Here is a 25,070-nt window from a genome sequence, read left to right on the forward strand (position 1 = left end):
ATGCACTATTTAACAAACAATTCGCCTTTTTATGAGGACAGTAAACATATTTAGAAGTAATGTTTGCTATTCTGGATTATAGCATCAGAATGTTCATCATAAACAATTACAGGTAATTGAAATATGATTGAAATAATGCTGTTCTGTGTTGCGCATAATGCATCTCAGAGGTGGTGGATAGATGGCTATGAATTGAATTTATTCCCCTGTGGGATAGAACAATGTCTGTTAGGTTGAATAAGGCTTTACAGACCACATACGACAGATTTTTTTTGGTAAAATGTGAATTTCTCTACTTTGACAAGACGGTAACTGAGTGAGTGCGGGCTCAAGGAGTGTTCCACTAATGCGATTCTGCAGGCTGAATATATTGACGTGATGAAATAAGACTTTCATCCAGTAAGATGAGTTGGTTTGCGCCAAGTCTTGTCACTAGAGATAGATGATCCTCATGTCGGCGATAGTAGCGTGACAAAACTGGAGGAATGAGGATTTTGGCAAAGAAAAATAACATGACAACTTTTTCCTCCGAGGGAGAGAAAAATAGAAAGAAGGACCAGGCCGCTTTGATTTGTTTTTTCTTCTAACTTATTAACCACATTAAAACCAGTCAATCAATTATTTTGCAAAACTGCTACGTCAAGGCTTTCTGTTAAAAGTGATAAGGCAAATAATTTAGGATTTTTTTTTCGGGTAACAACCAAACACGGCTCAGCTTGTGAACAAAAACAAAACTCATGTCTGATGTGTTCTTTGTATTGTATTCTACAGTATTGTGCTGTGCCCTTTCTATCCGGCAGGCATGCACTTTATTATTCACCTCACATGAACAGTGATTAACTGTCCACTCAGGGCCTCTAACCCTGCACAGACACACACACCAAACACGTGTGAATGTTGCTTGTTCAATAGCGATGCCTGTGTGTGCTGACATAAGGAATTCACTGTTCCAAAGGAAACTAATACTGTAATATGAAAATAACACAACTGTAAGAATAATAATGTATATCATGAGTTGGATTTTTCATGATTAGGCTTGTTAGCTTTATTAGCTATAGCCCCGTACGTACTACTTTCCGTGATAAAACGCTGTTAAAAGTGAGACAGTAGTAAACAACGCAGGTAGGATGGCCTGCATGGTCTGACATGGTCTGACATATTTCACTGTGTGCTTCACTTCCATGTCCTCTAGTTATCAACACATCAGGGGAGGAAAGGAAACTTCTCTGCCTTCCATTCACAAAACCATTCATGCAGCCACATTGTCCTCGAAGGAAAGGCACACTGCTAATGAAATATCTTTTTCACAATGAGGAAGCACTGTGTGAGATTTCATCCGTGGAAGTGTGCATACCAATTGGCGCTGGCCAACGAAATAAGATCATGTTAAACCTGAGCGCAGCGTTTCAAATCTGAAACTTCACACTGCCTTGCGGAAGAACGCTCGTTGTCGGGATGCGGACGCAGCAAACACGGGCACCCACCACCATCCCGGGCTATGATCAGTAGTTTGACCCACTGAGTGCTCGGCCAGGCTGACACTAATGGCCCGTTGGCACTTTTCACAGCGCAAAGTCGCGTTTGTAGTGTCACACCTCAATGCCGTTGTGGTACAAACGCTTGCCAGAGGTTGCTCTAATGGGGGCTGAAGTCAAGGCCCCTCTATGAAAATGAGCTCATGACACAAGGTTGTGTCATGTCATTTCTACACAGATATTTCACTGTACTGTGTTGTTCATCCATTTTCTAGGGTGCTTGTCCTCATTCACATTATCAGCTGGATTGTACCCCAGCTAACGTTGGGTGCAACCTGGTCTGGCCACGCTTCGACTTGTTACTTTTAATGAAATGGAAAAGTTTCTCTCAGAATGATCTTAAGTCCTTTTTCTATTCAGTGTTGTACTGAGTAGAGTAATTCTCCCTCGAGGGCTTAGTCATAGTAGAGGTGTAGATGTAGCTCAACTTCCCTAAACAGATGTCATGTGGCGCTTCTTTAGACAGCAAACTTGTGTAGACTGGCTCAACAATGCCTCCACTGCAGGTTGCACCCAAGTAGCGTGTTCTATTTTGCTTATTCAAATCACGATTCATCAAAAATTAATTCCACACAATCAACTAAATTCCTAACCATCAATTGCTGATGTTTGGTCTGTAAGGTCCATCAGAAAATCAGCAAAGGTGTTAAAAATTGTTTTGTAAAAGCAGATGTTTGAATATGGTTGCAAATGTATTATTTTCAAGAAATACAAAGATCATTTCTGCTTTTATTGAGGACAACAGAAATCTGAGAATATTTACTACGGAGATGCTTAAATTCAGAAGATTTGACATTTTTAAATTAAAGACTAAATGATTTACGGATGATCAAAAAAAGATGAATTTGCTAATCGATTAGTAAAATAAAAAACAAAATAAAACCATACGTTTTACTCAACCTTTTTAAGACACATGACCAGGAAGGTTGAGGGCCTAGTGTGGTTTATAGAGGTGCAGCTCAATACCTTAAAATACTTTATAAAGGAATAAGTAATTAATTACTTCAACTGAAAAAAGTGAAACTCGTGTTATATAGACTCACTTCACATAATCAAATGTTTCACAATTTTAGTTTTCATACTTTTGATGACAATATCTTACAGCGGACAAAGACCCAAAGTTCACCATCTCAATAAGTCTTTTTATTGTAATTGAAGAATCAACCAAACGATTTTAAGCATAGAATTTAAGACAAGTCGCTGTTATTTACCGATTCACAACACACGTTATCTGATAGCACTTTACAAACCTAGGTAGAGAGCGAAAACAAGAGAAATGCATTGAGCAGCAGTATAGGGACGAGAGAACAATGGGCACCATAACAGCCAAATCAACACAGTTATAGTCTCATGATTACAGCAACAGTAACAATACCGGTTTTCTCCACCGTCCACCGTTCTCCTCACTGTTGCCAACAACAATAACAATAAATGTGAAGGCCAAAGGAAGAGTGAAATTAAAGAAAGTTAAGTTAAGAAATTTGGTAGAGCAATATTTTCCCATGTGTTTAATAAATATATAATGGGTTTCATATTTTGGATGGAATTACTGAAATATAAACGTCCATTTTTTGTTTTGTTTGAGCCGCCCACTTCTCCATCGCATATTCAGACCAAAAAAAAAAAAAAAAACGCTATTTAGTTGAACTACTGTATTCTCAAATCGGATTCTCGTTGATATGATATGATGTGACTTCTATTGGAGTATGGCTGTGTATGCTCCCTAAATGATAATGGAAATGAGTGTCTTATAATGGGTTGGACAAACTGCAGCTTCACACAAATGCAGAAAAGGAAAAGGGGAAAAAAAATGCTGGCAGGGAGAAACTGGCATGGCATTTTATTGTCAGCCAAGTAAAAAGTGATTTGAGGACATAATGGCACAAGGGAACTGCAACGACAGACAGAACAGAACTAACTAAGAGGAGAGTGAAAAGAACTTGAGAGTTAATATCTATCAAAGGACGCCAAGCAGCCAAAAGTACGAGATGCCCGGCCTCTTTAAGAAAAAAATCATTTGCTTTGTTTCTGCGATTTCCATCTTGCAGTTTAAAAAAAAAAAAAATCAGAGCATCATTTATACATGTGGTGTTTCCCAACACCCCTCTCAATAATTCATCTGGCACCAGGCCTGATCAGGTGGCAATAGTGGTGCTAGGGTGCACAAGTGCAAAAAAAAAAAAACATTGTGCCCGATTCTAGTTTATTTTCATCTTTTGGTTTATGACTTTTATTTATGGCTGTAATAAAAACGCAGCACGTGTACCAAATGGGCCTATATTTATTTATGACATTTTTCTCCCTCTGATTTTTCGGCTTTAATATGTTTTCTACCCACAAGTCTCTGGTGCATATAACTGCACACATACTTTCTTGATTGAGCAATCTGTTTTGGGGGTATCTTAAAATGATTATGTTAGGAAGGTCTTTTTATTGCTTTTAATGGTTAAGCACCATTTTGAAAGTGACACCGGTTGACCCTACTAGTGAATCCAAACAGCTGCAGAAGGATGATTGAACTAATGAGGCTGCTTTTTTTGCCATGTTATTTGAACACTTTATGTTTAATTATTGTCTGAATAAAATCGAAATAGATTTTTATCATTATATACTATATTTCTTGTGCAACAAAATCTCATTTAAATAAGAGGGGATATATTATGGATATTTGAGTTTTTAATTGCTTGTATGCAAATAGCCCTCGCTATCATGTCAAAGCCAAAAGGTAAGCAGAGCTGCATTGAGTATCATTGAATGCGCAGATTCGCATTACCTTTTGATAAGTAGCTTGCTGCAGATGCTTGGTGAAATTTGTCCACATAGTGGAGGGGAATTTGTTCAGCGATATTTTCATGTGTGTTCACGAGTTAAAATACTTTTATTGTCTCATTTAGGCACAGACAGATTTCAATACTTGACTCACTTTATTTTGTAGTTAACCCACAGAGGTGAGGATGTATATTGCTGCTTGTATACCCACCAGACTCGACGTTCATCTTTGTCTCTTATTTCTTCCTCGTCTCTCTACTGTTTTTCCTCCTTCCTCTTACATAGTGCCCCCTAGTGTTCGGACTGAGACACCACATAACTAAAATGTCTTGTGTTCCATCCAGGCTACCTTTGCGTGTGGCATGTCTGTTAGAAGACATGCAGTAAAATGTCCACAATGATAAGTTGTTACTCTAAAATGTGTTAGATTTTGATTGAAACTTATGCCATGTTGAATATTTGACTAAATTATCGCCTGCTCCACTTGCATGCACAGTGGTGAGTCTCCATCTTTAAAGAACCGGAGGTGTTCATTTTTTGTTTGTGGATTTTTTCCCCATGTAAAACGCTAGTTGGATATTTTTTGGCATGATTACAATATTTATTTGGTTGTTTAATTTCATACTTGGTGGGTGGTTGCCAGCAATGATCATTTATTTTCACTATTATTAAGAGTTTGTTGACACCCACTGCATGTCCTTGTTAGTAATTTATCACACCATCGTTTTAATTCTCTTTAACCGATAGTGCTGCGCATTGCTTGGCCACTTCTTGATGGGAGCAGCGCATTGTGGGGGTACCGGCTCTCAAAATGAGCCCCCATGTGCCGCGACTTTGTGACGGGACTGCGGTCACCGCCCGAGTGGAGTTAATCATGCATCTTGCGGAGCATGATTTGCAGTCGCCTAGCTCCGCATAGCTGACATCACCTGAAATATGTCTAGTGGTATCGGTGTGTAGTATCGGGACACTTTTAGGAAAACCGAATCTCACATGATGGTTTAAACACCAGTTGTTGTTTTTTAAAATACTTTTGAGGCATATTTTTGAGGCAGGTCGTTGTTTCCACAATAGGATAATAACTTTTGTTTTATTTACAACCATGGGGAACAAAGATTCACACACACATGCACACACGCACCCACACATACAATCTAATTGGGGCACTCAGGAGGAAACATGCGGTAGTAGTGACGATAAACTGAGAAGGAGTGTGTTGGTGTCAAGTGCAAACAGCAGATGGGGAAGGAGATTAATGCAGTGGAAATGCTGTGGATCAGGAGTTTTGTTGAGAGCAAGAAAGATTACAACTCAATGGGTGTGCGTGGGTGTGTGCGTGCGTGTGTGTGTGCGTGTGTACGCGCGTGTCTATTTTTTCTGCTGGACGAGTCAGCAGGTCTGTCGCGGTGAATAAGGATGCTGTGGCAATGACAAAGAGATACGCTGACGGAGTCGCCTTCGTCCTTCCATGTAGTTTGCAGTTAAGCTCTGCTGGACAAGCCTGCACCTTGAGAGGAGGAAAGTGGAAAGACGTCGTGGAAGGCAATAGACTAGAACATCTAAAGCTCAATGACCCTTTCACGTACAATTCTCAATCTGAATAAAATTGTCCTGGGACTGTCCTGGGACAATCCAAATTGGAAATGGCATCATGCTTGACGAGCAAGTTGATGTTAGCAAGTTTCACGATGCAAAATCATTGGGCTTTTGTGTGTACGTGTGTTTGTTTGTGATGCCACCAGGGACGGCGGATGCATTGCGGAAGCATAAATAATGATTTGCAGTAAAAATTGTGGCAAGGGTTGACTGTATATCACTTTATTTTAGTCTTAATATACTACATTATCTTGAAACGCTTCTATATATTGAATAAACATTTCAGACAAATGGCAAACGACCTCACACTTTAATAAGATTTGGCACGTTAATTAGCACCCTGTCCAAAAATGAAAATAAAAGCATTACTTCAGGACGTCTGCAGTACTTTGTGTATATCTCCAACACAACACAAGTCATAAGTAAAAGTGCATTTTGTACTTCCCGTCACAAAAATGAGCCAACAAACATGGTTCCAGTGCATCATTTTCCCTTTCCTGGCACCTCCATTTCATTTATCCGCACCTTGACTCTATTTCGTCTTCTTTTTGGTGCAGCCGAGGCGTCACAGATGGCTGCTGCTTCAATATAAATATTTGATCGCTCCCATAATCCTCCCTGGAGGATGGTGAAATATTTAAACGGTATCTGGTGGCCATTTTTTCCCTTTAAAAAAATACTGGCTAAAATAAAACCAAAATCTACTTTGTATTACCTGACGATGTACATCGTGATGCTGTTGTATATCCTTTCATTGCTTACGGTGATGATATATTAAACTTTGCCTTGTGGAAGTGGAGCCCAAAGTGTGAAAAGACAATAAAAGCGTTTTGACTCATGGAGGCAGCAGTTCATACGCTACACTGTGTGTATGTGGCGCATGGATCCATCACTAAACACAATTACTTCCAACATCCATCATATCAACAACTTCACGGAGCAATCAAGTACGTGCCGTTAAGCTAATGCTAATCTGTGCATTCAACAAAATGCACTGCAGCTCTGCTTACCCTTTGGCATTGCCATGATAGCAGGAGCGTTGCCCAGTGGGGGATATTTTCCATGATAATGACTCTGCATGCTTGTATTTTAGACAGTGTAGTTCAGTCATCTCTTGAAAGGGGCTTTAGATCTTCACCCATCTTAGCTGATCAAGACGTAGGTGGAGCAACACAGTTTTGGGGCAGTTCTTATGTAAATTAGCCAAATTGGCACATCATAATTTGGCAAAATTCTGGGGGCTGGTTCAAATACATAAGTAGACGGATAAAATATTTATTTGGTTGTTTAGTTTCATACTTGGTGGGTGGGCAGGAACTCCGGGGTCCCAACTATTTGTATACAAGCCATTAAAACGTCAATTTTCCATTTAATGTTCGCTTTAATATACAGTAAGTACATTGAATTAATGATGTGTGTCTCTCTCTTGTAGCGGGATGCAAAGGGGCAGTATCTGTTTGACCTCATCTGCCATCACCTTAACCTGCTGGAGAAAGACTACTTCGGCATCAGATATGTCGACCCGGACAAGCAGAGGGTGAATAATAAGGATAATTATATTCATATATTTATTTGCATTTGTCCTTCAAAATCAACGGGTTTCTTGCATTGACTGAAAAAATGTGACTAGAAAAGTAATGACAGAAAATGTAAATTACACGGGTCACAAAAAGATAAAGGAGGTCAACCCAAACATATTTTTTTCAAGAATATGTTCTATGCAGGCCCACTAGTTGGAATATGAGTTAAGCAGCAAAATCCAAACGTTTTTAGCCATCTCAGAGGGCAGACATTTTGTCTGTCGACTGAAAATGATATCACTGATGCTCAGGGCTCAGCTAACGACCAATCATGGCTCAGCTTCAGAAAACAGGTGAGCTGAACATGTGAACTTAATTTTACTTTTTTAAAACTTTCAATGCAAATGTCTAACTTTTCAATGTTTCAAGTGTTTAATCAATGCATGGACCAAAGACGTTTCCTGGTTCAATTAGAACCGAACTAGAATTGAATGAATTTGAACAGCCCTCATCATTCTGGTCACAATTTGACATCTTGGTGCCAGGGCCGGAGCCATGGGTGGCCCTGCGTGGCACAGGCCCACCCAGATTGACAGACTGCCCACCCAGTGAGATTCATTAAAAAATATATAATTTTCATTTTTTTTATAAATGATTATTAAATTAGTTTTGAATTTGTGTTTCGTCGTGTTTTTTTTATATTATTGGATATTAAGAATGGCGTAACTGTGGTCGCCTTAGGAAGATCTGAACTTCATATTATTCAGCCTGTCATTTTATTTGAATATACGATGTGTCGGGACAGGTGGATTGTGCTCAGTGAGAGGAATATTCAGGCCCGCCCTGATTTTTCCAGGCCCACCCGTTAGCCACCTTCTGGCTCCGCCCCTGCTTGGTGCTCTGTACAACTCTGTTTATCACGTAAAACCACAAAAACAACAACAACAATAACAACAACAGAAAAAAGGCTGAAAACTGAGGAAGATAGCTAACTCCAATGAATGGCTTGTCGCTCCCTTTGAAGGGTTAGGATTACCCTCACCCACCTGTTATTAATTTTGATACCCCAAACATGATACTTACCAAATATCAGTGTAATTTTACACTTACATTTTGGACTTGGAGTTGTCTGGTTTTGTCATGAAATTAGATCAAACAACACTTTGAAAGCCTTTTTCTAATAACAGTTGGATTTTTTTCCCCCCTGAATTGACGTTAACTTAGAAAATCTCCAATAACAATTTACCAGTTTTAACCATGACATTTAAAAAAGCCTCATCTATTTGGCTGTCATCGTTTCACAAACTTCCTCTCCACCTGGCACAAGGACTCCCTTCAGTGAGGTGTGGGGTGTACCACAATGACTCATTCTTGTTATTGATTCTATGTCAGCATGTTTACTTGCTGAGCAATCAGACTGCAGAATGAAAGGAGACCAGCCTAATAGTCTCCATTTGACTTTCCTCTCTACCTTGCAGCACTGGTTGGAGTTTTCAAAGTCCATTGCCAAACAAATGAAATGTGAGTATTTGACAAATAATGTGTCACTTTCATTCATTTCGAAATTATGAAGGAGAACATTTGGGCCACAGAAAAAGAGCTGATAAATAACAATAGTTTACTCAAAGTTTCACTTTAAAAGAAAAGAAGGCATTTTTTTCAAGTAATTTTATGCGAATAAATGGATAAACAGTTTGTCACGTGAATTATGATGAGAAATAAAGACAATCTTGGTATGTTTTATTTTACACTATTGGTTATGCAAATATTGAATTTGGAACTTGTATATTTATTTATAAAACGCCAGTATTAGTGTATAAAATGTGTCACATCAGTTGTGTCACATTTGTGCGAAATTTATCGCAATTTTTTTTCCTATTAAATTACTTTGTCACAATATTTTGACTTTGTTTTCTTATTGAATTGCTGTTATGACTTCATTATTCCTCAAAAGAAATCACATGCATTTTGGACAAAGTTTTTTTTTGTCATACTAATACAAATTCTCTCTTGAACATTAAAAAAAAAGCATTTGTTTATGTATTATTTTTGCCAATAAATTATTACTTTTCTGCAAAATGTTGAATGCAGAATCAATATTACAAAATAACTTTTACTTTTTCTCACAGTATTAGATTTTTTGTTTATTTGTTTTTATTGCAAATGTAGTTTTTTTGTTATTACAATAGTACAATTGTTCAAAAACAGAATTACAATTTTGAAGTATTTATTTTATTTCCTTGTAGAATTAACGTTACCATCCCCCTTTTCTCACAGTATTTGATTTTTTTTCAACGTATTTGTTGCAAATATGCAGTTTTTGTTGCAATATTACAAATTTTCTATAATTGAATTGACATTTTGTAAGCATACTGCACTTCAGTATTATTATTTCGTAAAATTACTTTTTTCTGCACAATACTACATTTTTGGGAGATAAATATATTAGGAGATTTAATTGTGAAGTCACACATTTTTTTCTTTTTCCCTTATATTGTATTTTTTGTCTTACACGTCTTGTAATATTACATTTTTTTACTGACAGGTCAGCATTGCAAATGAGAATATTTTCTTAATTTTCTTACTTGGATAAATAAAGGCTAAAATCTAAAAAAAAATCTCATACTTTGAAAAGGTTGTCTCTCTTTTTTCCTCCTATTGGCACAAGAGTATGACTCATCATGACTTGACTTGTGGTCCCAATACTAATCCCAGTACTGTTGGCTGCTAAATTGACAATTGCCTTGTTAAAAGTCAAGTGTACGTGCTATGTTGCTTCCCAGCTCAGCCTCCTTTCACCATGTGCTTGCGTGTCAAGTTCTACCCGCCTGACCCTGCCGCCCTCCGGGAGGAAATCACCAGGTAGGACATGACAAGATGACGCGTCTTCTTTGCATGCCAGCTCGCTTTTTTCTCACACGAATGCACATTTGAACCAGAACGACATGACATGTTCATGCCTAGCTGGCTCCATTTTGCATTGGAACTTTTCTCAAATCCTCTTAAAGTCTCTTTGTAGTACGGTTTGAGTGAGTAATGACTTGTGATGTGTTTTCTTGTTGCTGCAGGTACAGTACCTTTAAGATGTTCCTTTACTTTCTATTAAACTATGATTATGGCTCACGCTGGGCTGCTTCACTGTCTCGAGCACATTTGGATTCAGCTAAGTGTACCCTGCATGATTATAAAACGACAGTGCCTTTCAGACTTATAATTAAATTCATTAAATGATCCCAGCACACAAGACTTTTTAGATAAACGATGGCAGCAGGTTGGCAAACGTGCATGTTAGATTAACTCAGTCATTCTCAAATAGTGGGGCGGGCCTGGCTGGGATGCGGTGCAATGCTGTGACCCCAGGGAACATGTTTTTTCTTTCCCCGTAACATAATTAAGTATAATTGCCCATCCACTACAGTAGGTGGCAGTGACACTGCCACTGTCAGAGTGTGCACAGGGAGTATGAATGCTGAAGTTTAGGGGTTTTTTTTGTTTTCTCTATTTTTAATAAGGATACAATGTTATGCAGGGATGTACAACAATTTTATAGACAAATTATACTATTTATAGTAGCGGGGGGAAGCTGGGGAGGGCACAAAATATTTTCTCTTTCCTAAGAGTTCATAACAGAAAATAATAGCGTACCCCTTGGTAAGTTGGCTCTAAGTGTGAATGAAAGTGTTCATGGTTGTTGGTTTAAATGTGCCCTGTCCTGGTGACCGGTCCAAGGCGCAAGGGACCTCTAAAGTCAGCTGGGATAGGCCCCAAGTCACCCACTTAATGAGGACAAGCATGCATAACATGTAAAGAATCTGAATAGTCACACAAGGATAAAGTGAAGGTCACCAGTTTGTAATAAAACCAAAATAAAGTAAAACTACTCACTCTTTTGAAAGGCTGACAGTTGAGACTAAACAGTTGCGGAGCAATACTGTCACCTAGTGTTGTTTTACAGCAGGACTTTGTGCTTAAGGGCCGCATTTTACTTTTAAAATGGACAGATGGGTCAGAGATGAGGTAAAAAAAAAATTAAAGCCTAAATAAGGGTAATATACTGTATTTATTTTAGGGGCTGGTTAGCACGTCCGCCTCACAGTGCAGAGATCGTGGCTCTGGCCTTCCTGTGTGGAGTTTGCATGTTCTCCTTGTCCCTGTGTGGGTTTTTTCCGGTTTCCTCCCACATTGAAAAAAACATGCACAATAGGTTAATTAACACTCTAAATTGTCACTAGGTGTGATTGTGAGAATGTGAAGTCCGTCCATTTGTCCGGCCGGACCAAATAGTAAATGCCTATCGGTCGGTCCGTCTATCATTTTAAACATGCTTCCATTAGCGCTTTGCTAGAGCAAATTTACGTGCATCAAACGAAACAATAATCATCAATGTCAGGTTATAGACGATTACATAGAGGGGCCACTTCCGCTTAAGCCATCTTTTTTTTTTTTTTTTAAGTTTCCCATTTATCACCTGCAGAATGGGCATTCATCATAGGCGGAAGGACGGATGGGCAGAATACCCAGCTCTGTTGATTACAATTAATAAACAATTATGAAATACAATACGTAAACATGATAAATGTGTAAGTGTGTAAAATAGTTTAGTTGATGATTTTATAGATTTTAATATTTACAGTAAAATCAACTATAGGCAACAATTTTATTAAATAAATTAATACAAATTACTCAGTCAATATCTTTATTTTCATTATGCAATTGGGGGTAAAACCAGCGAAATGAATGCAGCAAATATTACAGGACTCTCTATCACGCAAATCCCCAGTGAGCTGGGTTAAAGAACAAAGCGGCCCATATATGGCTAGCGAGCCATACTTTTCTCACCCCTGTATTATTGGTATTGTTTGAATGAACCCAAATAAGCCAAAGGAAAATCAAAACACAAATATGAAGTTAATCCTTCATACACTCACTGAGCTGAAGTCTTGCAAGATGTTGCCGACACTTTCCCAGAATAGTGGAAGCTGTTGTAACTCCAAAAGTGCAGGCCCACCTCACATAATTTCTTCAATTTGAACAATAACTGGGATGCGTCTTAATATTTTTGTCTCTGTAGTGTCTATAACAGTACCCAATGTCTCTGTTACACTGCTGCTCTGTGAGGCCTACCTGACAATTTAACAATTGATGCACACAGCCCCTGAGCTGACGTCGGCCCTCTCTAAATCAACCCCCACCCCCCACCCACCCACCACCACCGTCTGCTCACGAATAAATCTCTGAGAATACTCACAGCTTGGTTCTGCTTTGATGGAGCCAACAAGGGGGAGCAGCTCGCCCACTTAAACTGACTTCACTGACACTAATAAAAGCCTGCAAAAATAATTAAAGGAAAGTAGCACTCCGTCAAGTCAAAAGGCTTAATAAATGCACTTTTTATGACCTCTTTGCTCAGAGAGGAATGGTTTAATGAGCAGCCTCCCGTTGGACAGCCATGTGAAGCTGCATCATATTTTGCATTATTGTCAAGTGCATTCTGGTTTGCATTAACACGCAAACACGGGATGAAAATTAATTGTGAATCACGTGTTCAAATGTGGAATGTCTAAGGCCGAGCTCAGGCACTTCAGCCGAAAAATACATTCAAATATATTCCCTTAGATGGTAATGGAAATAATATGTTTCGGGGTCAAACTGTGGCAACCCCGTATTAATTGTTCAGGTGTTTTTTCTGTCATACAAGTGTAAAAATAAGTTAACCGCTGTAGAATGAAACTAAAATGGACAGGATGATGGACAGGAAAGTTAACTGTAATACAACATACAAATTAAGCAGAAGAGAATCACAATATGATAAAACTTAAATAAAAACCAAAGTAAATTAAAAACACACTCTTTGTCATTTTCATACAAGTGTAAAATGAAACAAAAATAAGTAAAACTACCAACTCCTTTAAGACATCTGACTGGAAGGGTAACTGTTATCTTTCAAACTTTCAATTAAATTTTATTTATAGAGCACTGTAAAAACAATCGCAGCTGGTATATAGTGTTGTTCAAAAATGAAAACATAAACAAACATAAAACCTAACTCAATCGAACGTAACATAAGTGTAAAACAAAAGAGGAATAAAGAAAATAACAAAGTCAGGTGTGCATAAAAATGCTTTTAGCTGATCCCAAGGCAAAAAAGTAGAGCACATTTTACAGTGTTTACTGAACAAAGGGAGCATGCTAGTGTGAATAAATACAAATAACAAAAAAGCGATGAGACAAAAGGTCAACAAGGAAACAAAGTAAAACTAACTTCCACAAACTAAGGTAGGTGGATAGAAAGACACCAGAGGATGACACAGCAAAACTAAAAACCTTCACAGGCTAAAAAACGAGCTACAGAAAATCACAGTAGTATTGGACGTTACCGGGAACGTCAGCGGATCCTCTCTATATCTCCGTCCTACAGTGAAGAGAGTGGAGCCTCCTACACCGTTGTTTGCTCTTTGCTCCATCAAGATGTTAGTGCGTGTGCAGAGAGTAAAAAGCTAACATATTGCTCCATATTAGCTCCAGTATTGAGAGGAATGAAGGAGCCATTAAACACATTCATTTGAGATTTCGAAGGTATCTCAATGAAGTCTCAAATTTGACTCCCTCTAATTACAAGATCTCACTTATTTCTTCTAGTGAATTTTAAGGAGAAACACTGGAGGCGAAGACACAATAAAATGAGACCATGAAGAGAATCTCAAATTTGTCTCCCGAACCATAGAAATTCACAGTGGCCAGCTGATTCTTCCATGATATCCTGTTCTTCCGATTTAATAATAAATAATACAGTACAGTGTATTGTTTATGGAGCTTCACAACCTAAATAACTAAATAACAGCTCCAACCTGTCTTCTTCCACGCTGCAGATATCTGGTCTTCCTGCAGGTGAAGCGGGACCTCTACCATGGCCGCCTGCTGTGCAAGACCTCGGACGCTGCTCTCTTGGCTGCATATATCTTACAAGGTAACACAAATAGACATTAATCAAATTGACTTCACGCACAAAAAAAGCAATTCTACAACTATGGAAAACGTGACTTTTTATTGCTGTCACGTGACTTTTGGCACTAATTTTCCGCCGTGCTGATCCACACACAAATGCCCATTGATCCACATGCAAATGCCAGTAAACTTGTGCTCCACAACAGCAGGTGGCGCTGTTGAATCAGTTGAAGGCTGCCATGACTGTAAGAAAGCAATCTTAGACAGGGCTTGGCATGATCACAAACACAGCAAATAGGTGAATTTTCAGCAAATAACGGACGATAGATTCCCAAAAAATACACTCAGAGTGAATCAAATATATGTAGGGGAACATAGTATACCTAATCAAATGGCGATTGAGTTTTCATCATCCACGGTTTGCTCATTTGTCTCCATTTTGCAGCTGAAATCGGTGACTACGACCCTGGAAAACACCCCGAAGGCTACAGTTCCAAATTTCAATTCTTCCCCAAGCACTCGGAGAAGTTGGAGAGGCGGATCGCCGACATCCACAAAACAGAGCTGATGTCAGTAGACTTTCTAATATTTTGGCAGCCAGTGTGCGTCGCGCGTCCCACCTGCTACATTTTCAGAGATGCGGCGTGATATACGGAGAAGGTTAAAGCAGCAGCCGTGCCCCTTATGTTAACTTTAACCTTGTCATCACGCCGCGCCTTTGCTTGTCAACCGTTATGGATGATGCATCAGGTTACAGACACAACAGTCTCACTCGACTGAGCACACACTGAGCCAGAGCACTCGTACAACTGTGTGTGCACAAGGAGACACAAATACGTTATTCCTGCTTTGGATAAAAACAAAACAAAACAAACAAAAACACTCCTGAAATTTGGGTTTAGTAATATCAAACTTTACTTCATAACCCTGTAAATTCCATATAGTGCAATACAACATTTCAAACATTGAAAATGATTCAATTAATGTAGGTTGTATAGATTATGGTATTTGTATTTATTTATTTATTTTTCTCTCATTTTCACATCATGTGTATCATCCTTATGTCTTTACTATGATATTTGAAAATGGAATTTTGATGGGCATCTGCCTTATGGAGGTGGCGATGTACTGTTTATTGTTAAATAAGGCAGTGATTTGCTACACAGACGTGACTCTCATTTGCGGTCTGGATGCAGGGCTGTGAATTTCAAATATTACAGTTTGAATTATTAGAATTTAATATAAATGTTACAATTCATCAAATGTCAGCATCCTTTCATTCATCGGATGCAACAATGGCATCACATTTTATTCATGTTGGCGGAAACTGAGAAAAACTTACAAATTGAAATTTACATCAGATCACTGATCTTACTGATCAAAAATATTCAAATATTGGAATCAAGAAAAATGGCAAAAACGCTATACCTGTACTTTGTTTTTACTGGCATTTAAAGGGAGAACACATTTTTTTCCAGAATATGTTCCCGGCAGGTCCACTAGTCGAAACACGGCATTCTGATTAATATTGCTTTTGTGGAATATGAGTTAAGCAGCAAAACCCACAACTTTTGAGCCATCTCAGGGCCACTGAAAATGACATCACAACTGCTCAGGGCTGAGGCAACGTCCAATCACGGCTCAGCTTCAGAAAACAGGTCAACCGTGATTGGTCGTTATCTGAGCCCTGAACACTTGTGATGTTATTTTCAGTGGACAGAAGTGACAACATGGCCACCCCCTGAGATGGCTAAAAACGGGTGGATTAACTCTTATTTCAGAAACGCAATATTTATCAGAATGCGTTGTTTCAACTAGTGGGCCTGCATAGAACATATTCTTGAAAAAAATATGTTTAGGTTGATTTCCCCTTTGAAGCTCATTTGAGTTTGGCTTGTGGTCCTCTACTGTAATTCTTTCACAATGACCACCATATTTGTTGAATCTGACAAAGTGTGATCTGACAGCGTCTGTTTGTTGTTGTTTTTGTAGAGGGCAAAGCCCTGAAACGTCAGAGCTCAACTTCCTCCAGAAGGCTCAGATGTTAGAGACATATGGCGTGGACCCGCATCCATGCAAGGTGTGCATCGCGTCGGCTTTTGTATTCATCAGGAGCTAAAAATCCCACATGACAATCTGTACTTGATATGCGCAGATTATATAGATGATGATTATGACCCAACCACAAATTGGTTTAGTATTCAAGTGCTGACTTATTGTGATTCATCATCAGTCGTGTGTTGTTTTTCTTGTTTGTGGTGTCAGGACGTGTCTGGGAATCCAGCTTTCCTGGCCTTCACTCCATTTGGATTCACTGTGCTGCAAGGCAACAGGAGGATTCACATCCTCACGTGGCGAGTGCCACTCCTGCACAACAGTGGATAGAGATTTCATACTGAATGCATATTTTCATGTGTCACACTCCTTGTCTTGTCAGGGATGAGGTGACCAAGCTGAAGTTTGAAGCCAAGACATTCCATATATATGCAAATCAGACTGAGGTACTGTACACGTGAGGCAAATGTTGATAGTTGAACTACATCATGCAGCTTTAAGATCTGTTGTCACTGAAAAAAAAATGAAAGGCGTCGGTTAAAGTCATGTTTTAGTGCGGTACTTCATGGATGAAATGCCATTTAAAATCAACAGGGTTCTTCAATCAACCCTGGAAGTTTAAAAATGACAGCTGGTTTGACGCTGGCTATTTCAACAAGCATCTTGGGGGACATATCATTGAAAATCAATATAGGCTTCCTGCACATAGAGCAAAACTCAACCCTGAAAGCTTGAGGATGGAAGTTTGGAAAGTAGAGAAAGGTTTCATTTCAGTCCACATCACTTTAAGCATCTTGGGTAAGATATTAGAACAATCAATATGGTTCTTGAAACTTCAAGATCAGTTTGGAGTGCTTGAGCTTTTTGACTCGGACTACCTCAACAAGCTTCTTAGATGTTAGGTTTTTCAAAATCAATATGAATTTCACACAACCGACCGTTTTTGCATCGTATAGTCGCTTGCGTGTAAAGTGGCAAAACACAGCGTGAGTAAAATAATAAAATATGGAATCTTGAAAGTACTGTGTGTGTGTCTGTTTTAGGATCAGAAGATTATACTGACCTACTTTGCGCCCACACCTGAGGCCTGTAAGCACCTGTGGAAGTGCGGCGTGGAGAATCAAGCCTTCTACAAGTTAGAAACTAGAAACCGTTACAAACTGTGCAATTATGACATAATAAGCCTTATTGTTTGTTTTCTCTATCAGGTTGGAGAAGTCCAGTCAAGTGCGCACAGTGTCCAGTAGCAATCTCTTCTTCAAGGGCAGTCGCTTTAGATATAGGTACCATAAACACTTTTCTCCTCATGTATCGTAGTTGCTAATATACAGTACACACAGCCTTCGAGTGTGAATACGACAATAATATGAAACGCATGTTTTCTCAGTGGAAAAGTTGCAAAGGAGGTGATGGAACAAAGTGCCAAAATTAAAAGGGACCCGCCTGAGATCCACAGGTCAGAATTCTATGAAATGCCAACCACATACCAACTGTTGGGCCACATTCTGTATGCCTCACAAAAAGTTAGGGATCTTTAGTTTTTATGTGAAATTTCAGGATGAACATCAAATCAAAGCCTCCTTTTTGCACAACTTGTTCTTCTCTAACAAGGTGCGGAACGAAAAAATTCATAATAGGTATTTGGTCCATGAATGGACCAATGCAGTTTCTGTTCATTTTCTAAGTGGAGTTTCAACAGTCCTCTCTCATCATGCTGTTCACATTTTGACAAGATGGGATCAAGATGACAGCTAATAATTGATAAACAGGACTAACAGGGATATTCTCAGGGCTAAGTGGCTAATAAGCTTAAGAGAGGATGTCAACCCAAACATATTTCTTTAAGCATATGTTATTTGCAGGCCCACTAGTTGAAACACAACATTCTGATTTATATTGTGTTTGTAGAATATGAGTTAAGCAACAAAATTCACCCGTTTTTAGCTATCTCAGAGGGCGGCCATTTTGTCACTTCTGTCGACTGAAAATGACATCACACACCCTCAGATAACGACCAATCACAGCTCAGCTTCAGAAAACAGGTGAGCCATGATTGGTCGTTATCTGACCCCTGAGGGTGTGTGATGTCATTTTCAGTCGACAGAAGTGACAAAATGGCCGCCCCTGAGATGGTTAAAAAGGGGTTGATTTTGCTGCTTAACTCATATTTCATATTAATCATAATTTCTTGTTTCAACTAGTGGAACTGCATAGAACATAATTCTTGAAAAACATATGACTTCCGCTTTAAGCGTGTCGATCATCCACGTGTTGGGATTTTTTGTTCGAGAGCAGTAGATTGTGCATAAAGGATTGAAACACCGTCAACAGCTGGACATGCGCTTTCAAACGTTTTGAAAAGGTCAAATTTAGTTCACCTCTAAAGGTTAGAGTGCATTTTAGGTTCAGCGCTGATATTTCACCCGAAAGCCGAATATGCCTAACCCTTTGTAGCAGTCTGTGTTTACTTTGTAAGATTGTGCAATTGTACCTCATGTCGTCTCCCGTAATACTATAACTTGTGTGTTTACATATGTTATGTGTCTCCAGGGCGGGGATGGTGCCAAGCAGGAGCTGTCCGTCCATCACGCATGGCCCTCGTTTGACAAGCGTGCCCAGGACACGACGGAGAGCGGTGCACATCTCCATCATGGAGGGTAAAAAACAAGATTATGACACCTTTAGTAAAAAATACACTTGTCACATTCTGGTTCAAATCATTCTGTTTTGGGGTGGTGCTTCTATTCTAACGGTTTTTCCAAACTCTCAAATGACTTTTTTTCCTTGAATGCATCAATAAATCTATTGACGTTTTGTGGCATTATCAGAGACTTGAAGATGCTGTTCACCCACACACATCCAGACTGCAAATGAATAGCCACCGCTGGCTTATCTAACAGTATACTTAACATGCATGGACTTTTTTTGGAGGAATAGGCACATTACAAAATATCGGTTTGGCTGTTCAATTTCACACTTGATGGTTGGGTAGCCACTGTAGTCTCAACTATTTGTATACAAGCCATTGGTCAGTTGTCCATAGTATGTCCCCTTTAATCAAACTGTACAATCTTCACCACTGTTTTGTCCCGGCTCGGCCCTGACCTTGAACTGAATCTGATCCACGTCTGATCTGATGTTTAGTCATGTCGCTCTGTCTGTTCTGGAATTCTCACTGATAATAATAACTGTCTAAATATAGCTCGTGCCGTGTTTCATAGCCAATGGGGGAAGGGCGTCAGAGGTGGGGGTGGGGGGGGGGGGGGTGGTTTGGGTCGGGGGGTAGGAGTGAACCACATTCCCGGGCCGGTCCGTCAGTCTGATTGCGGTTCTCAACCTGGTAGTGAGAACGGAAGTAGATGGTCACTTAGATACTTCATCACAAGACATTTGAGAAGGCGAGACGGAGTCAGCTGCAACCCTCAAGGTCATATCGCTCACCTTGAACCATGGTCAAGTGCCTGATCCGTATCGAGACCAAGGTGAACGTTCACTTGCGCATGGTCAACCATTGCTATCGCGATGTGAAGGTGCGCGTCTTGTCTCTGGGACCCCGACTGCTGGGCAAGGCTCTGGGGGCCCTTCCACTCTTCCCCTCCCTCACGGAAGGGCCCGCACCAGAACAGAGGTCCAAAGCTTCTCTCCGACTAGCTGTACCGCCAAATGGCCATCCAGGTAACCCCAAGACTGCTTTTTCTGAGCCTCTTGGTGATGATCTTGTGGTCCCTAAATCTTGACCGTTATATACTACGAGTTTTATTTTGGGCTGTTGGGCTCTGAATTGCATGGCGCGTCTTTGATGCGCGAATGTGTGCACCCCATTTAAGACATTGATTGCTTTGTTAAGAAGACCGTTAAAAGATAATCCAGTGTCTCCTCTATCCGTGTGAGAACAAACTCAACACATGCCGTCATTGTGATACAAGACTCATTGGTCACACCGCTGCACAGCCAAATATGTTTTCCTTCCAATTGCCTTTCATCATTTCTCTATTCAATTATTCAAATGTGCAGAGCAGACAAGAACAATCTGTTAGGAGGGAAAATGAGCTCCCTGAAGTAGCCGTAAGAAACAATCATCCCATTTTATACTTTTGCAAGAGTTCCCTCTGCATTTTACAATTTCAGAATTGTTTTGTATTGTCTGATTTTTGGTGCGGCATTGCATGCACAAACACTACATGCAACTCTGAACATTACAGTTAGTGCTGATGCTAGTGCTAATCATGAAAAGATTTCATGGATTTTTAGAAGCTTTTTGTGGTTTTATTAGAATATGGAATTAATATTAGTAAATAATCAGATACATTTTGTCATGTTTTTAACTTAATCAGATTCATTTTGTCATAAAAACAGTCAGTTTTCAGCCGATGACATAGACGGAAAAAATGGGCTTTCGACTATGCTTAGTTCGGCTATTTTTTTAAGGTTCCCGCCTTTCGTTTATCGCCTACATAATGTGTGTCTGTCATAGGCGGATAGCCGGACCGGCCCATCACATAGGCAGAATGCCCAGCCCTTTTTTTCATTGTTCATCTTTTGCCTCCTCTTTCCCGTCTCGTCAGGTCTGGAGTCCCTCCGCGACAGCGCCCACTCCACGCCGGTGCGCTCTGTTTCGCACGGTGACTCCTTCCTACCCTCCCAAGGCCGGACGGTGGACGGCGGTGAGGCGAGCGCGTCGGCGGTCATCTCCGACGAGGCCTACAGCCCCTCGGACAGCGTCCTGCCAACGCCCGTGGCCGAACGCGGGATGGAGCTGCACCTCAACGGCGCCCCCTGTAGCGTCGACGAGGACGAGGGCGGCGCATCGCTGGAGGCGGCGGACAAAAGATCTGGCAGGAAAGCTCCGCGGGCGATTAAAAGCCGATCGTCGCCCCCTAGCGACGTGGAGGAATTGCACAAGTTCATCCTGAGCGTTCTGCGCCTTTTCCTGGTCACCATCGGACTGCTCTTCGCCCTCCTGTTGCTCCTCATCGTGCTGACAGAGTCCGACCTGGACATCGCCTTCCTGAGAGACATCCGCACGACGCCAGAATTCCAGCAGTTCCACTTTGAGTACTTCTGCCCACTGCGGCGCTGGTTCGCCTGTAAGCTCAGATGGATGGGAGGGCTCCTCATCAGCAAGTAAACATGGAAAACAAGATGGCTGTCCTTTTGCCAGCTTACTCCCCGGCACAAGCCACTGATTGTCCCATGTAGAACCTCTCTATTTGTTTTCATCTGCCACTATAGCAGGGATAGCTTTCATTTTCCTTCACAAAATTCATTTAAATGATTTGTTAACACTGGAAATGTGCTTCATGAATGAAATTATAATATAGTGACCCACTGAATGAAATGCTGTTTGGAAACTTGTGATAATAATGATCACTTTGGATTGACACTTTTAAAGGACGGTATAATTAGGTTGGGCTTAAAGTGTTTAAAGTGTATCTCTGAAGCCTTTCACGCATCACAATTGGGGTCTTACTGATAAATGAATGCCTCTCTGACAGAGTCAATCAAAACCGAGCATTATTATCTTCAATTTTTGCAACAGCTCTTGTACATGGATTGTGCAGTTGTCCCTAATGTTGTGGCCAATGAGCATAGTGTACATAACGTCAGAATATCGTCATAGGTTACAGCTATGAGACAATTATGCGGAAGCCAATCTATGCGATGTTGTGTTCAAGCAAACAATGAGAATGATGTTGAGGGGTGAGAGAAAGTGTGAGGTGAAGTAATCGTAAGGAAAGTTTGATTTATTTGATACAGTTTTTGGTGTGGTAGTATGGAGGGTTTTTTTGTGCCGCAGTCGAATAAATACAAATGTGAAATAAATAAATAGGAGGTTTAATTAAGCAACATGAAATCATCCAAATTAAAATGTAACTTTAATCTGAATAAGTAGGTTTCATTTGAATTATTCATTAACTTAATTTTAGTTTTGGCACTTAAAACCCTCCATATAATGAATGGGATGAGGGATGTTAAGGGATATAATACATGTAGCACTACTGTTCAAGTCATTTTGGCTGCTATGTATATCACTATTCTTTGTGCACTTCTTGCCATCAACCTTTACCATCCAAAGACTTTTGATGAAGGTTTTAGATGAATAAAAGTGGTATTTTTTTATTATTATTATTAAATAAACTAGCAGCAAATGATGCTCACGAATACAATACAATATACAATCATCAATAGGGCGATGTGAGCTCAAGCTATTGTTGCTAGTCAAGTGTCAAATCAAATCTGATATTGCAATGCGCACAGGTGAGTAGAAGATAAGCTTTTTGTGTTAGGTGAAGTTGTTTTTTTTCTTCTCTTATGTATAATGTGCTATACAGAGATTTTGAATGGACTTGCAATAGAGCCTCAGATAAGTCCTCTTTGCTGTACTGCTACGTTCATCACCACGCCAACCAAAGAACCCTGTTTTGTGTTGCTTTGGCCTTAGCCTGCAGTGTCTTTGACTGGACAAATGAAAATACTGTAGTTAGTGACTATTGTCTTTCGCTCCTCAAATTAAGCGAGCGTGACATCATCGTCGATTGTGTTATGTACCCAATGGTAAATGGCTATCGTCGATTGTGTTATGTACCCACTGGTAATGGCCCAAGATGCACCATGCAGATATAATAAGACACCTCCTAAGACACCTTACACTCTTCCATGTTCATACTAAACATTCAATGAATGCTCCAAATGTTGCAGTTCCCGCAGAGCAAGATCCATGAAAGTGTGCTTGTATGTGTTTCGTGTGGAAGAACATGCCGACGTGGCTCACTCTCAAAATTAACTTCGACACAGGCCAAAATCTTACAGAAAGTCTTCCCAGAGGAACTGAAGCAAGGCTATATTCGGCACTTGCAATGAGCTGTCCCATTATATTTGTCCACATGGCACATGTTCAAATTGTCATGGGCACGTAGTAGAGTAGTGCTCTCGCTCCGCCCCTTACAGCGAGCAAGCATCGTATGAACTCCCTAATCTCGAGCCATCCCATAATACAGAATGGAGTCGAAGCAAAATAAATAATGAAAATAAAGCTTACGTTTTTACCTCATTTTGGTGAGCAAGCGTACAGCTTGACATGTATGAACCCCCTAATCCCTAGCCATCCAATAGTGCATTGGGTTTGACACTAAGTGGAAAAAAATGATGAAATAAAGGTGTTTTTATCTCCTTTATGTATGCAAACATCAGGCAGTGAGACGTAAGAACTCGCTAGCTGCTAACATCCGTCAAAGCAACCAAGCAAGCATCTTGTATGAACTCCCTCATCGCTAGCCATCCCGTAATGACACTTATGGAAACGAGTGATGAAATGAAAGCTTACATTTTTGCCTCATTTTTTTGGCAAGCGAGCATTAGTTGGTGCCATGCATGAACTCCTAAGGTATCAAATGATGCATTGCATCACGTGGTCAAAGTCAGCAAGTTTAGTCATAGGTTTTTGCAGCACCCCGACACGTGAACAAATTGGAGCGCTAAAAAAATGTGCATTGTTTCGATTGAACTGACAAGACATAATTAGCAAGATATAAGATCACTGGGTGTGACACGAAGGGAAACAAATGCTCAACCATAGGTATGAGGTTGATAATTTTGCTTCTCATTAATAGTATTTATTTCTATGTCAAGAGCAATAAATAATGTGGGTTGTGTCATAAATATGAACCCTAATCTTCAGAATGAGGTTTTTGCAGTCACTGGATTATTCTCAGAAGGCCTGCGGATGCACGTGTGTGAAAGATCTGTTACTGCAGTGTTACTGAAACTCATATCTCCTTGTTGCCACATCATTGGTTTACCTTGGCTGCAAGTTTTTGAACTGGACACATGACATTGGACGCGTTGCTGCCCTAAGTGGCAAATCAACTCCAGGATTTCTTCCTTGACTGCAGATGTTTCACTGATGTTCACGTCACCGTGGACACCGGAAAGTATGGTTGCTGGTATGATCTTTGAGCGTGTGCGTCTTCCAATCCATCATGGCTCTGCACATGGGACAGTGTTTGTAAGCATGTCTTCTGCATTTGTTGCCTCCTGACCAGACATATTGATTCAACTCCAGACTGGTGTACTCTGTTTATGAATAAATATATATTCTTGACATGCGCCAACTATTGTAATCTCCATTTTAAATTTAGCAAAAGGAATTACTCAACTCACTCAAATTAATAACAAGCAGTGAGGGAGAGATACAGATTACAAGTGGAAATTTCACCAATCTGGTTTGATAATAATTTCTAGCGGAAACAATGTTTATATGTGCGGCCTCATTGTGAAATGACTCAATATTCATTTATTATGTATTAATGTGTAAAATGACTCCTGAGAGACATTCATCAACAGATGTAGATGAAAATTTTCAGGAATAATTAAATAGACACAGGTAACAAACAAAAGCTATTTCCACCAGTCAGATATGAATAGTCATTTTGAGAAAATAACAATTGTGTAATATGGTGGCTTGATCAGATTACATCTAAAAATTCAGGAGATGAATTAATTCCCAGAAAAGGCTCACAAGTTTTTAAGAAACTACAAAAATATAATCATAAATATCTCTCTTAGTGTCAATCAAAATAGAGCCGTCTTTGACATTTTTGAACCAGTTCTCATCAGGGGCGGAGCCAGAACGTGGCTAACGGATGGGCCT

General features: G+C 39.9%; 1 protein-coding gene across 1 annotated transcript in view; it reads left to right on the plus strand.

The window, feature by feature from the left end:
- LOC147150057 (FERM domain-containing protein 5-like) overlaps positions 1 to 24,531 on the plus strand; it is a 38,201-nt gene extending 13,670 nt beyond the window's left edge. Inside the window, exons 2-14 of the mRNA XM_086025090.1 lie at positions 7,333 to 7,437; positions 8,899 to 8,941; positions 10,204 to 10,282; positions 14,290 to 14,387; positions 14,811 to 14,934; positions 16,358 to 16,445; positions 16,631 to 16,719; positions 16,803 to 16,866; positions 17,464 to 17,555; positions 17,629 to 17,703; positions 17,808 to 17,876; positions 18,971 to 19,077; positions 20,986 to 24,531. Coding sequence (XP_085881216.1) covers positions 7,333 to 7,437; positions 8,899 to 8,941; positions 10,204 to 10,282; positions 14,290 to 14,387; positions 14,811 to 14,934; positions 16,358 to 16,445; positions 16,631 to 16,719; positions 16,803 to 16,866; positions 17,464 to 17,555; positions 17,629 to 17,703; positions 17,808 to 17,876; positions 18,971 to 19,077; positions 20,986 to 21,548 — 1,596 coding nt within the window. The 3' untranslated portion in view covers positions 21,549 to 24,531. The remainder of the gene's footprint in view (positions 1 to 7,332; positions 7,438 to 8,898; positions 8,942 to 10,203; positions 10,283 to 14,289; positions 14,388 to 14,810; positions 14,935 to 16,357; positions 16,446 to 16,630; positions 16,720 to 16,802; positions 16,867 to 17,463; positions 17,556 to 17,628; positions 17,704 to 17,807; positions 17,877 to 18,970; positions 19,078 to 20,985) is intronic.
- Positions 24,532 to 25,070: the final 539 nt, after the last annotated feature.

Source organism: Filicampus tigris, chromosome 3, assembly GCF_054856515.1.
Source record: "Filicampus tigris isolate MCC_2025a chromosome 3, RoL_Ftig_1.0, whole genome shotgun sequence".
Classification (NCBI taxonomy): domain Eukaryota; kingdom Metazoa; phylum Chordata; class Actinopteri; order Syngnathiformes; family Syngnathidae; genus Filicampus; species Filicampus tigris.